Below are 14991 nucleotides of genomic sequence, written 5' to 3' on the forward strand. Positions count from 1 at the left end.
ATTCGGAATAAGGGAATTTCCCTTTTAAGAAAAGGGAAACATTGGCAGCTGTGGCCATCAGTGCCTCCTGCAGGTGTGGATTCCATAGTTTAGCTTTGTGCTATGGTGTGAAGAAGGACTTCCTTTCATCTGCCCTGAATCTCCCGGCATTCAGCTCCACTGGGTGGCCACAAACGGCCTTTAGTGCATTCAGGGCAAAACCAGCGGCAGATCCTGGAGGAATCTGGCAGCCCAGAGCAAAGGCTTCCAAGGCACGTCCCAGGGGACAGGTGGTGGCGGAATCACCTGGGTGGCCCTGGCTTCTCAGACCTCAGGAGTGGTTCCTGACAGTTTTGTGAGTAGGGAAAACCTGGTTGACCAGTTGGCACATCAATGGAAAGGGGCTGGGGCCATCTCTTAGGCACAAGCTGGTAGTACATTGGGACTTTGCCACCTCCCTTCCACATCCCCCCAGCTCCATTCTAAGCATCTGAGAACAGACTACAGATGTTTGTACATTTGTACATGTGTAGCGACCTGTTCATCTTGGGTGCCCTGCTCGGCATAGTTCATAGCTTCTCTGAGTTATTCAAGCCCCTGTTGGGAAAGATGGAGGGCACAAGGAGAAGGGGACAACAGAGGATGAGATGGTTGGAGAGTGTTCTCGAAGCTGCCAGCATGAGTTTGACCAAACTGCGGGAAGCAGTGGAAGACAGGAGTGCCTGGCGTGCTCTGGTCCAGGGGGTCACGAAGAGTCGGACACCACTAAACAACAACACATGAGTAGCGACAGCTTGTGCTTGTGTAAACTTAAAGTGGGAACAAGCCATTGGTGATGTGGGAACAACACTCTGTACATGCTCAGATGCACTACACATGGCTCTGTTTTCTTGAGATGAGCAAAGAAGTGGATGGAGGGGATCAAAGTGCGAGCCTGAAAGGACATTTAACAGTCAGGATTCCTGCATCCCCGGAACATATCAGAGGCACCCAGCTGGCAGCTGTTGCGATCAGGAGGAAATCAGGACCAGCAGGATGGCTTGTTGCCTGTGTCCCAGGAGGGCTTTAGGGGAGCTCAGATACCCGGCAGGAAAAGTGGCAACTATAAGCAGGTTCCCTTGGGAATATTACTCCCTGCCACCCCATTATCACTGCCAGAGCAACGCTATGCGAAGGCTCACTGGGAGTCAAGTCTTAGGTACCCTGGACTGACCACAGCTCAGCAGGAGAGCAGCGGCGTTGCAGGCTGACAGGTGCAGCCCGGAATGGACAAACCCCGTGGTGCAAGCCGGGAGAGCCGCTGCCGGTCAGAGCAGAGGACACTGACCTAGGTGCGCCAACGTGGCCTGATTCGGTAAGGTAGCCCCCGGTGCTCCCACGGTTGCGATTTCCGCCTCGGGGCCCGATTCGCAACGCAGCCGCGTGGGGAGACCCGAGGGCTCGTCCGCCTCCTGCAACACCCGCTCCATCTAGATTTCGGGGCTCGGTCAAGGCTGATCTCCGCCACATTTGCTGATGAAGCTCTTGGCGGCGGCAGCCGGCGAGAAAAATCCTCCTCCTCCCCCCCTGCGCCCCCCTCCTCGCCTTTGCAATTGGCTGCCCGACGTGACTTTGTCGCCGCTGCGCCGCTCGGATTGGCGCCGGCCCGGCGATAAAAGCTCCGGCGTGCCGCGCTCCCCGCCCGCTGTCGAAGAGCCTCCGCCGGCGCCGCGACCCTCCTTCCTCCGGCAGGATCGCCCCCTTCGCGGCGGCCCCGGACGCCCGTCGCAGCCGCGGCCATGAGCTACAGCCGGGAGCTGCTCTTCGCCGCGCCGTCCCACGGCAGGAAGCCCTTCGCGGGCCGCAGCCTGGCGTACGGCTCGACGGCGGGCCGGGCGGGGGCGTCGGGGGCCGCGGGCCCCTCGGCCTTCTCGTCGTCGTATCGGAAGCTGCCGGCGCCGAGCAGCTCGCTGGACCACCTGGAGGCGCTGCGGGGCGGCGGGGGGGCGGCGTCGGCGTCGGGGCCGAGCGCGCTGAGCAACGAGCTGAAGATCGTGCGCACCAACGAGAAGGAGCAGCTGCAGGGCCTCAACGACCGCTTCGTCAGCTACATCGAGAAGGTGCACCAGCTGGAGCAGCACAACCGGCTGCTGGAGGCCGAGGTGGCGGCGCTGCGGCAGCGGCAGGCCGAGCCGTCGCGCCTGCAGGCGCTGTACGAGCAGGAGGTGCGCGAGCTGCGCTCGCAGGTGGAGGCGCTGCGCCACGACGGCGACCAGGCGGCGCTGGAGAGCCAGCAGCTGGGCCGCGCCCTCCAGCGGCTGCGCGAGCAGGCGGCCCACGAGGCGGCGCGGCGCCAGGAGGCCGAGCTGGCGCTGCGCGACGCGCGCAAGGACGCCGACCGCGCCGCCCTGGCCCGCCTGGAGCTGGAGAAGAAGGTGGAGGCGCTCCTGGACGAGATCGCCTTCCTGCGCCACGTCCACGACGAGGAGGTGGCCGAGCTGCAGGCCGAGCTGCAGGGGGCGCAGGTGAGGCGGGCAGGGGGCGGCGGGGGCTCCCGAGGCACCGTCGTCTGGTCCAGCATCGTGCGCGCACAGTGGCCGACCCGGAGGGCTAAAGGACATGATGGTGGAGGAGGGAAGCTGAATGTAGTGAAAGCAGCGTCCAAAATGTCCTGCTTGAGGAGGTAGAAGAACCTTCTGACCTGGATCAGGCCAGTGCTCCGTCTAGTTCAACATCCTGTTGGCCACTTAGATGCCCCTTTGGGGAAACCTGCAAGTAGGATTTGCGCACAAAAGCCCTCTCCCCTCCTGCTGTTTACAGAAATTGTAACTGTGGAGACAGAGCATCGCCATCCATGGACCTCTCCTCCTTGACTTTGAAAGCCATCTAGGTTGGTGGCCATTCCTGCCTCCTGTGGGAGAGAGTGCCCCTAGTTTAGCTGTGTCCTACTGTTTAAAGAAATACTCTTATCTGTCTTCCAGCATTTAACTTCACTGAATGTCCCTGAGTTCTAGTCTCACTCCTTTCCCAAGAGTCAAGGCTACATCCTAGGAGGCGCTTCCAAGGATCTGATTGAAAGATTTAGAAAACTAACCATTGTGTGGACAAAGTAGATGGATGGAGAGAAGTTTACTTAGGGCTGCCATTTCCTCCAAAGTGAAAATCCAGATGGAGTTGTTGAGCTTTTTCTGTGAACAATTCCCCCCCCCCCATGGAAACATTTTTGCGCTTTTAAATAAATTCTGGGGTGTTTTCTTTAAAATAACCCTACTTGCCACGTGTCTGGGTTTTCCTGCACATTTTGCAAATTCAGCAAAAATCCACCTTTGCGCCATTTTCAAGCCCAGTTCCCAGATGTGTCCAGGAAAACCCGGACATATTGTGGGCCTAATTTTACTCCTCTTACAATAATACTAGGGCTTGAGGTTAGCTAGTTACCATTGTCTGCCTACACACGATTCATTTAAAGAACATTTAGGGCAAGTTTTGCCTCCCTATAGAATTGTGGGCAGTGTAGTTTGTTTTGGGTTGCCAGGAACTATAACTCTGTAAGGAGTAAACTTCAGTGTCTGGAATTCTTTGAGAAGGAACATTGCGCTTTAAAGGAATTGCGTGTGAGAGTCAGGGCAAGCTAAAGCTTCTTTGCGCACGGTGCCGTTATTTGGGGAATTGGTTGCTGCTGCCAGATGTAGCAGTTTGTGGACATTGTCCACAGGTGCAGAGGACTCGGTGGGCCTTTGGTCTGATCCAGCAACCTGGCTCTTCTTACCTTCTTCTGTACAGTTGGGAAGCGACATGGATTGTGTGCTTGCGAGCCCAACTCCTGCCCTCTAGGGTTACGCAGTGAATTGTTTAACCGGGAGTGCGGCTTCAAGTGTCAGCTGATCAGTGGAACTCACTGTTGCAGGATGTGGTTGTGGCTGCAGGTTGAAGTGGACTTGGAAAAGAATTGGTGCCTTCCAGATGTAGTGGGCTGTGGCCTAGCAGTGACCATTGGCCATGCTGGCTGGGAGTGATGGGACTTGGGAGTCCTGGGTTAGATACATGGTGAACAGGGCTGTCGGCAGCTTATTGGGAGTGGCGTTTGGAGAGCGGCAACAAGAGACTATGGCTGTGCTATTCCTCTACAGCTGGAGGCAGCAGTGCTTCTGAATACCAGTTCCTGGAAGCCACGGGGGAAGAGTTGCTCTTGTGCTCGGATCTGGCTTGCAGGTTTCCCACTGGAGCATCTGGCTGGCCCCTGTAAGAACAGGATGCTGGACTAGGTTGGCCTGATCCAGCAGGCGCTTCTTACGTCCTCGTGAGACATTTGCTCAGGCTTTGACATCAGATCCCTGGCTGTGGCAACTCTGCTGCCTCCTGAAGCACATGTGATGAGCGACCAGCCTTTATCCCAGCTTTGAGGCTGCAGGTCAGCGGAGATCACCCCTTGCTGGGTGCCAGGTGCCCCTCCCCCACTCCTTGGTAGTCCAGTGGCTCTGCATGCAGAAGGTCCCAGGGTCAGCTCCAGGCAGCATCTCTGAGTAGGGCTGTCAGTCAGATAGATAGATAATACTTTATTCGGCTATAAGCCCACAAGGTAAAACCAATCAATAAATAAAATAGCATTTTACATTCTAAAATATCAACTAAAATATTTCAACGCATAATCTCCTTCACGTTACATACAATCTCTAGATGTACCATATTGTGGCCTTGAATATAAAGATGGTGGATAAAGTTTACTAGATTTTTAATAGTCATGCAGCATTCCATGAAGTCTTTTATATGAAAGAACTGAATTCAGGAATCTGGCAACCTGTAATGTTCTATAAGAGTCAATGTCCTGGAGTAAATAGGCTAGATGTAATTCAGGTGGTTTAGTAACAGTTTCCAAGATGATTGAACTCAGAATCCTTGATCGGGGAACAATATATAAAGGACAATTAAACAAGATATGATAACGGGATTCTATTGATTTGCTGTCACATGCGCATAAAACAGAGGTTTTACCGTTAGAAAATCTATTACTCTGAGTAGGGCTGGAAATGTCCCCGGAAACCTCCTCATGAAACCACACTGAGCTCAGTGGACCAAGGTCTTCATAATGGCAGCTTCCCACTTCCCTAGGGGTGGGGGTGTTTCAGTTGCTTGGAAGCAGAAAGCCTCAGAGCAGCCAATCTGGCAAGCCCTGTTGGAAACAGGAGGGGTTAGCGGGGGCATTCTTGACCTCTGGAAGAAATTTAATTCTGTTCACAGTTAAAGGTGAAATTGCCCAGGTAACCGTTTCTGAAACCATATGCCAGCCGAAATATGCCAACACCCGCCCATTGAAATTTGCACCTCTCTGAATTTTGCCTTGCAGTTCTCTAAGTTATGTTCACCAAAATACATACAATGGAGGAAAGTGTACTTAGGAATGCATATATTAGTGAAAATCTGAGCTTATCCACACGGATCTCACCTTAAGCTCCTTGGAGGGAAAAGAGGATATGACTGTAATCGTAAAGCATGATCATAACTGCAATCCCAGCCACCATCATAATGAATAGAGCAGATTCCCAGGGCCTCTCATTAGGAAGAGTGGACCTCTTCCTGCCGCTGAGGGCCTTCCGTCTATCTGTTCCCCTCCAGGTCTCCGTCGAGATTGACATGAGCAAGCCTGACCTCACGGCTGCCTTGAAAGAGATCCGCACCCAGTACGAAGTCCTGTCCGCCCGGAACCAGCAGTCGGCTGAGGAGTGGTACAAATCCAAGTTTGCCAACTTCACTGAAGAGGCAGCTCGCAGCAGCGACAGCATCCGCCAGGCCAAGGAGGAGATTTCCGAATATCGCCGGCAGCTGCAAGCCCGGAACATCGAGATCGAGTCCCTGCGCGGAGCCAACGAGTCCCTGGAGAGGCAGCTGCAGGAGGCCGAGGAGAGGAGCAGCAAAGAGATGCGTGACTTGCAGGTGCGTCACACGGTTTGTTGAGCTAAGAGGCGTTAACAAACCGTGGTTTGGTTGTTTTCCAGCCGCCTCTTTAAGTTAACCTGCATAACTCTCTGCCTGCTGCCTTTTTTGTCCTAAAGGCCTCAATGTTGAGTTGTGCTCCACAGGGAACATTTGTAAAGATTGTTCTTGCTTTTACTTGTCTATTGTTTTCCTTCTGCCCTTATTTCCCCATCTTCTCCCTGACAATGAACTCCATTCTCCAAGCCCTGCTCTTCCTCTGTCAATTCTCACTTGCTGTCCCAAAGTTCTGCACACCTTTCTCCTTAAAATCCACTTTTTCCAGACAGTCCCCCTGCCCACAGCTCATGATCACATCCCCCCATGCCTGCCTCTGCCATCCTGTCCTGTTCTCTCCTCTGACAACCAGCCAGCCTCATCTTAGCGTACGCAGGAAGGTTAGACTACAGTTCCCAACATCTAGTGCAGTTGGCTGAGGCTAATGGGATGTGGAGTCCACAGTTGGAGAGCACCTGGTTGGGGAAGGCTGGTTTTGATTGGCAGCACCTCGGGGGTGGGGATCCGCCGTCCTTGTTATGCTTTAAAGTGCTACAGGTATTGATGTTACGTATAAATTGTGATACATTTCAGGAGACCATCAGCCAGCTGGAAAATGCCCTGAGGACAACCAAGGGGGAGATGGCCCGTCACCTGCGGGAGTACCAGGACCTGTTGAATGTGAAGATGGCTCTGGATATTGAAATAGCAGCGTACAGGTAGGAGGGCCATCTCCCCCTTCCTGCTCACCTGTTGTTCCATTCTTTGGGCTGTTTGGGGGAGAAACGGAGGTTGGGCATCAACGTTTTGGTCTCCAACATGCAGGCCCCACATTAACTCATGCTAATTTTGGGGTGGGGAAACCATCCACCAGGAACGTCCCCTGCACAAATCATTGAATTATCGAATGGTATAGTTGGAAGCGACCCTGAGAGTCATCTAGTCCAACCTCCTGCAGTGCAGGAATCTCAGCCAAAGAATCCATGACAGATGGCTAGCCCACCTCTGTTTAAAAACATCTGATGAAGAAGAAGAGTCCACCGCTATTGAACAGCTTTTACCCTCAAAAAATTCTTCCTGATGTTTGAGTCCTACCTTCTGTAGCAGAAGGGAACAAGCTTTCTCCATCTCCCATGGGACATATTATTATTGATATTATTTAAATTGATATAATGCCCTTCATCTGAAGAGCCTAGGGCAGCTCACAACAGAAAAATACAGAATGAGTACACAAGATACACAATAAAACCCAAACTAGTCAATGACCAACCTTCCACAAACACATTTTAAAAGCCATAGAATGTTAATCAGCCCAGCACCCGGTTGAAGAGGGAACATTTTCACCTGGCACCTAAACTTGTGTAATGAAGGCGCCAGGTGAGTGTCTCTGGGGAGAGCATTCCACAAATGGGAGTCACCGCAGAAAAGGCCTGTTCTTGTGTTGCCACCCTCCGGACTTCTTGTGGAAGAGGCACACAAAGAAGGGCCTCAGAGGATAATTGCAGGGTCCTTGCTGGTTCTTACAGAAGGAAGTGGTCTTTGAGGTATTACAGTCACATCCCCTCTCAATCTTCTCTTCCCAACTTCCTCAACTGATCTTGGCTTCTTTTCCAGGCCTTCGATCATCTTGGTTGCCCTCTCCTGACTTTTTCCTTTTTTAATCTTCTATTTTTAATTGTGGAACCCAGGGTAGATAGCTGTGGTTTCTAGGTAGGTTTTTGTCCATGCGCTGAGAAGACCCAGACCTCCTTAGCTTCAGCAAACTTGCCTGCCCTCTGGCTGCTCCCTGCCACTGTCCTTGGTGCTGCCCTTAAACAAATAAATAAATAAACAATTTTTTGTTTATACCCCGCCCTTCCCAGTTCAGAAAACCAGGCTCAGGGCGGCTAACAACAAATTTAAAACACTTACTTGATGCAACAAAAAACAGCATAAAATACAGTATAAAACGTGAATAACAATAAATTCAGAAATCAAAAATCAATTTAGGGGGAAAATCCATCCAATAAACATTAGATGATCACCGGGGCTAGCTGGCTAAATTACTCCTATTTGGGCCAGTGAGGAGACCAGGGAAGAATTAGCTGTGGGATCCCAGAGAGGGTAATCTTCATAAAAAGTGAAGGGGGAGGGAAGGAAGGGGAATAAAAGATCAGGCTAAATTCAAATTGAAAGCCAGGCTTGGCAACATGCTGCAGGGTTTATTTCTTAAGGAAGGAAGTACTTGGTTGGGTTTCTACAGCAGTGGTTCCCAAGCTTTTGGGGGGCCACTACCCCCCTTGCTTCCCTAAACCCATCCCCAGTGACCCCTACCTTATTAAAAGCATTATTTCAGAATACAGTGGTACCTCGCAAGACGAATGCCTCGCAAGACGGAAAACTCGCAAGAAGAAAGAGTTTTCCGTTTTTCGAGGTGCTTCGCCAGACGAATTTCCCTATGGGCTTGCTTCGCAAGATGAAAGCCCATAGGGAAATCTCCGGGGACAGCGGGGAAGCGCAGCGCGTCTTCCCCACTGTCCCCGGACCTCTTCCGAAGGCTGGCGGTGAGGCGGAGAGACCTTCTCCCCCCGCCAGCCTTTGGAAGGCTGTTCCGAAGGCTGGCGGTGGGGCGGAGAGACCTCCTCCCCCTGCCAGCCTTCGGAAGGCTGCTCCGAAGGCTGGCGGTGGGGTGGAGAGACCTCCTCCCTGCGCCAGCCTTCGGAAGGCTGCTCCGAAGGCTGGCGGTGGGGCGGAGAGACCTCCTCCCTGCGCCAGCCTTCGGAAGGCTGTTCTGAAGGCTGGTGGTGGACCACCAGCCTTCAGAACAGGTCCGGGGACAGAGGAGAAGCGCAGCGCACCTTCCCCTCTGTTCCCGGACCTGTCCTGAAGACTTGCGGTGGGAGAAGGGTTTTCCTCCCCACCACCAACATTCAGAATGCTGTTCTGAATGTTGGCGGTGGGGAGGAAAAACCCTCCTCCCACCGCAAGCCCTGGGAACAGAGGAGAAGCTCTGCGCGCCTTCTCTTCTGTTCCCGGACCTGTTCTGAAGGCTTGCGGTGGGGAGAAAAGCCCTTCTCCGCACCGCCAGCCCGGCAAGCGGTTTCCATAGGAACGCATTAATTGATTTTCAATGCATTCCTATGGGAAACCGTGCTTCGCAAGACAAATAACTCGCAAGAAGAAAAAACTCGCGGAACGAATTAATTTCGTCTTGCGAGGTACCACTGTAGCAGCTTGAACAAACCACTAAGTAAGATTCACAGAAAATCTAAAAACCTAGCCAGAATTCAACAAAACTGATGCATTTGATCCAGATTTTCAAAGGCTGATAGTCACTGACACCTCCAGTGTCCTCTAGGCCACCCCCTCCCCCTTCATACCCCCCTAGGTCATCACACTTTTGCTGCATGAGAATACTTGTGTGTAGGCACCTCGTTAGAAGCTTTTGTCCATTTAGCAGAGTTTCTGGAAACAGTGGTCAGCAATTGAAGTTACACTCCCAGGCACTGTGCAACTCAGTCAAGTGATTTATCGCTTGACTGGTCATAAATGCATCACGGCAGCACTATTTACAATCATTATAGCAATAGCTGTAACGGCACACTTAAGTTTCAGTCCCTCTTTCTCTTTAGCAATGACGTAGGCAGACACAGCCCATCGGCAGTCAGGATGCAGCAGTTTGCAGACAGCATTTGTTGGTCAGTTGTCTGCAAAAAGCTAAAACAAAAGTTCTCTTTTTATCAGCGCTTCCAGCTGAAGCTGTACATGCTCAGAGTGCCACTCCCACTTACGTACAACTGTTCTGGAATCTTCTCTGTGTTTCTGGATGAATAACTCCCTTACACCATGGCCCCCAGGGGGCGCCACCACCCACTTTGGGAACCAGTGGTGGATCTTGAGAGATCCGTAGTGTTGTTCTGACGTGGTTTGTGTGTTTTTGCCCCTGCAGAAAATTGCTGGAAGGGGAAGAGACCCGCCTGAGCACCGTCAGCAGCAGCAGCAGCAGCAGTGCGTTTGGCCTGGGCTACCCCTTCTCCTCGAGCCCCCTGGCCGGCTTCAAGGGCTTCTCGGCCAGCACAGTGGCGATCCGGAAGGACAAGAAGGCAGAGTCCCAGGACAGCCCCAAGGAGTCCAATGACTCGGGAGAGTCAAAGGACGAGGATGAATCTGGAGACGAGAAGTCTGCAACGGGCGTGCCCAAAACCTAAAACTGTGTCCCAAAGGCAGCCTTCCCCACCCACCCTCTCACTGAATTTCCTCAGAATGGGGTGAGGGTGTTGTAGGTTTTTCAGACATGGGATAGCTCTCGGGATGAGTTGGTCAGGCAGACCATGATAACCGGACACCAAATTACTCCCAGACAGATCCACAAGCCTCTGGCAACTCTCCAGGAACCAGCACCACACAGATCTGCCCAGAACTCAGTTGCATATCACAAGCGGAGGCTTTAGAGCTCTTGGGCAGATAGCTGGACCTCTTAGCTCTCTAGCATCACAAACCTCTGCAAGTTTACTTTGGAGTAAATCCCACTGTGTTTGTCTGTGAGCGACACACAGAAGTCTTCCCCTGTCTGAAACACTTCCTGCAAAACGTAATCTTCCGAGAGGGAAACTTGCAGGTGTGTGTGTGTGTGTGCTTAAGATTAGCCTGCCCTCCATACCCCCCCCCTTTGTTGACCATCTTCAGTCTTCTGATCTGGAGGGCACCAGGTTGGGGAAGGCTCACTTAGGTTACATTAGCATTGCCCACTTCTGCTCTGAGGCTGACCTGACTTCAGACAAGGTCCTTGAATGCTGAAGTGCAGCGATTCCCAAATGTTTTTCAGGCCGCTGCCCCCTTGGTTCCATAAATTCAACCCCCACTGCCCCCTCCCCATGAAAAGCATTATTCCAGAATAGTGGTTTGCATGACCCACTAGGGAAAATCACTATGTAGTTAAATTGATTCAACAGAACTGATGAACTGGATCCAGTGAGAACAGCTTTTCAAAGTCTGCTTGTCATTTACACCTCCAGCGCCCCCTGCCACCCCCTTGCCTCTTAGTGCCCCCCCCAGGAGATGCCACTGCCCCCAGGGGGTCATCCTACCCACTTTGGGAACTGCTGTTCTAGAATATATTTAATACTTCCAAGTTACTCATTTTGTGCCTCTTTCTCATTCAAAACCTCTGACTTTAAAAGCCACAGGGCAGATCATTGTGGTTATGTGGTCTCCACCCCTTTGTCTGTCTGTCTGTTCAGAAAAAACTGCAGTCAGGAGGAGTGGCAGTCAGTTCTCAGGGGAGAACTGGCTGTTTTACTCTTTCCTTGACAGCTTCTTACTCATTCAAAACTGGTCTTCCTCCCTGTTCTCCAGGTGGACAAGCAGTTTAGAGTGGCTGGGTGCTGACTTACAGCTGGCAGGGAAAGGGTTAGGGTTACTCAGATCCTTTGTGGTAGAACTGTAGAGTTGGAAAACATCCAACGAGCCCCTCCCCACCAAACCCCACCACCACCACCTCTGCACTTAGAGATTCCCTGCCTGCAGTTAGAGGCACAGTGCCTTTGGGTGGGGCAGACAGGAAGCCTTCCCTCCTGACCTGTGCATTTTGTGCTATGGGTTAAACCACAGAGCCTAGGACTTGCTGATCAGAAGGTCGGCGGTTCAAATCCCCGTGACGGGGTGAGATCCCTTTGCTCAGTCCCTGCTCCTGCCAACCTAGCAGTTCGAAAGCACGTCAAAGTGCAAGTAGATAAATCCGGCAGAAAGGTAAACGGCGTTTCCATGTGCTGCTCTGGTTCACCAGAACCGGCTTAGTTATGCTCCCTTGGCCAATAAAGCGAGATGATCGCCGCAACCCCAGAGTCGGCCATGACTGGACCTAATGGTCAGGGGTCCCCTTTACCTTTACCTTTTTACTTGTTTGTACAGCTGCCCCAGGTGGTCCCTCTAGCCATGGAGGGTCAGTGAATTAAAACCCACTTCTGGGCTCTTGTTTTTTCCACAGTCTTTGCCCTTTTTAACAACGGTCCTAGCCTTGAAGTTATTCTCTTTACCTGTTAGGCTTCCTAAGGTGTGACTGATCTCTGACTTTCTAATTCTTTGTTATCTATTTATAAAAAAAAATTAAAAATGGAGGGAGTTTTGGGGTAAACTGATTCTGAAACAGAAGGTACGTACCCAGAGGAATATGGATGGCACAAAAGAATTGTTCCTGAGCATCTGTAATGCTTCTGCCTTGATATTCCCATTGTTGAGTCCAGCCTGCCCATTTAACAGGGAAAGAGCAGAGAGGCAGGAGTGTTTGTGTGCTTAAAGCCAGGCCTGCAACTCCCATGATCCCTAGCTAGCAGGACCAGTGGTCAGAGATGCTGGGAATTGTAGTCTCAAAACATCTGGAGGATGTTTGAGGTTGAGGAAGCCCGGCTTAAGCTTTTCCCTGTCCACCATTATCCTGTGTTGCAGTTTACACACACAGTTTGAAATGTGTTTCCCTTTGCAAGCACACGTTTGAATGCCATTTGTATCTTGGCTCTAGGAATGTACCCATTGCATGCTGAGCAATTTGTAGGAAGGGTTAGTTGGGTATTCTGAATGTAAAGCCTGTGGTGACTGGTCCACAAGCAACACTAGAGAGCTGCTAAAGGAGTTGAAGAATTTAAACCACCCATTTTGGGTCCTTTTTAGAGAAAGGAATTAGGCAAAGACATTTACTGGGCAAATGTCATCCCTCTCAGCTGTTTGGTGGCAGGCGCAGTCTGCAAGGAACATCTCCCGGTGGCAACTCAAAAAAGTGGGAGGCAACGATCAAATTGGAATTAAACATTCCTATTGTAGAATGCCATTTAAATGGGAAGGTGTCAGATATGCAAAAGCATTTAAATAAGAAAAGTTTGTTATCGTTGTGTTCTACTAAAAGTTCCTGGAACTTTATAAAAAGTCGTGTTGTAGAAAAAATACGTTATAAGGATGGATAGTCAGTCTGCCATAACTTGCCTGTACAGTCATACATTGGATCTCGAACTCATTGGCTCCTGAACAAATCGGCTCCCGAACGATCGAAACCCAGGAGTGTTGCAGTTTTTGAACGTTCTTTTGGAAACCGAACGCCCGACGGGGCTTCTGCGGCTTCCGATTGGTTGCAGGGGCTTCTTGCAGCCAATCAGAAGCTGCGCTTTGGTTTTCGAACGTTTTGGAAGTCGAACGGACTTCCAGAACGGATTCCGTTCGAATTCCAAGGTACGACTGTAGTAGTATCTGAAGAAGTGTGCATACACACAAAAGCTCATACCAATAACAAACTTAGTTGGTCTCTAAGGTGCTACTGGAAGGATTTTTTTTATTTTGTAGTAGTGAAGGTGCCACATAAAGTTAAATACAGTACAGCGACATCTTGTGTGCATTTAACCTGCACAATTTCAAGCATATGCAGTTGAAATTGCGCAAGTTAAATCCAAGCAAAGCGGAGAGCTCAAAAGCGGTTTTTTTGCGCCAAGTCCTTTTGTGGTTACCCACTACGGAAAGAGCATTTAAGCCTTGCTTGATGAGGCCAAGATCCAGTCAGTGCGCTAGCTCTGGGATGCTCTTGCAAGATCTCGCAGGGAAATCTTGAGGTCCGGTGAGATCTTCCACGAGCACCCCTGGCCTTCCAGAAGTGGTGCGTTGAGCAGGCCTTGCCGCTTCCCCTCCCTCACGCAAGGTGGAGATCTTAAAAGGTAACCCCAAATGAAAAGAGCCTTTGAGCTCTCCACCTTGCTTGGGCAAGGCCTGCTCAGCGTATCCGCTCTAGGAGTCCTGCGGTTTCCCCCCCTCAACTGCCAGCTGGGGCAGCTCCAGGGGGCTGGGTATGTGCGACCTTTGTGGTATACACAAAACCCTTGGAACCAAAACTCTGAGTAAGATGTGATTGTGCTGTGATCCCACTGGCCGCCTGCAGATGATCATGGTCTTCATCTTAACAGCACGAAATTAAATGTCCCAGGTGTTCTCTGGTTGGACGTTTTCACCCAAGAGATGCTCCCCACAGATTCTGCCCCAGCCTCCCTTTTGAGTGTCCGGAAATACGCGATGCCTATTAGAGAATGCAATGCATGTCCAGATAGAGAGCGTTTTAAGTGTCTGTGTATAAATGTAGAGGAATGCAAATTGAATGTAAGACAAGGAAGGTCATACAGTCATTTCAAATGCTGCTTATTTAATCATTGGTGTTACCTGTGCATGAACCTACATTCCAGTTGATGTCCTGTGATGGTTATTTATTTATTTATTTATATATTTATTTTCATTGTTTGTTTATTTATTTGGAAGGCAAAAATAAAATGGAAACGAAAAGCCCCGATGAACAGGATTGTACCTTTCCCCCCCTCCCTCATTTGCCCCGTGTGAAATGGTGTTGCAGGGCTGCCAGTATCAATATCCCTTTGGTTTCAAGGGGGGTGGGCTTTAAAGTTGTGCTGGATAATTGTTGAAATGCGGCAGGAGTTGGAAATTGCCTAGATTTCCCTGGATTATGCCCCTTCTGCTTTATCCACTGAAATTCAATTGATCTAGGCAGAATTTAGAATGGTTATTGAGGCTCGACCCCGGTGAGGAACGTTCGTTCATGGGGCCTGTTTTGGAAATGTTTAGGTGGTGCCTAGTTAATCTACGGAACTGCCTGCCACAGGAGGCAGTGATGGCCACCAACTTGGATGGCTTTAAAACAGGAAGAGACAAATTCATGGAGGAGGAGAGGGCTGTCAGCGGCTCCCAGCCATGTCTGCTCTGCCTCCACAATTGAAGGCCACAATGCTTCTGTGTCCCAGGTGCTGGAAACCAGAGGAGGGGGGGCAGAGCATTGCTTTTGGGCTTCTGAGCTTCCCTTTGCAGCATCTGGGTGGCCACTGTGAGAACAGGATAATGTGTCAGGTGTGCGTGCAGGAGCCAGGCCCTGTGACCACTAGGACTTTGCAGGACTGGGGCCTTCCTAAGTTCGTTCTGGAGAGGCAAGGCGCGGCCACACAGCTGAGGCTGACTGGTAACTCACAGCACCTGGTGGCAAGAGCTGGGAAGGGATATAAGGTCAGCATTTCCCTTCGGCTCTTTGCCACAGCAACACACTTCCTGATC

The 14991-nt window shown here is 51.0% G+C and overlaps 1 protein-coding gene across 3 annotated transcripts in view; it reads left to right on the top strand.

Moving 5' to 3' along the window:
- The first annotated feature begins 1145 nt into the window (after nt 1–1145).
- Nucleotides 1146–14991, top strand: part of LOC128420040 (low molecular weight neuronal intermediate filament-like) — a 206169-nt gene continuing 192323 nt past the window's right edge. Inside the window, exons 1-4 of one of the 3 annotated variants that reach the window (XR_008331957.1) lie at nt 1452–2483; nt 5572–5889; nt 6520–6644; nt 9854–10524. Coding sequence is in view for 2 of the 3 variants with exons in the window: in XM_053401425.1 (XP_053257400.1) it covers nt 1758–2483; nt 5572–5889; nt 6520–6644; nt 9854–10112 (1428 nt within the window). In the remaining variant the exon portion in view is untranslated. Of the gene's footprint in view, nt 2484–5571; nt 5890–6519; nt 6645–9853; nt 11120–14991 lie in introns of those variants that run through there. The other 2 variants (XM_053401425.1, XM_053401426.1) reach the window with 2 other exon arrangements.

The sequence above is a fragment of the Podarcis raffonei genome, chromosome 8 (genome assembly GCF_027172205.1).
Source record: "Podarcis raffonei isolate rPodRaf1 chromosome 8, rPodRaf1.pri, whole genome shotgun sequence".
Taxonomy (NCBI): Eukaryota; Metazoa; Chordata; class Lepidosauria; order Squamata; family Lacertidae; genus Podarcis; species Podarcis raffonei.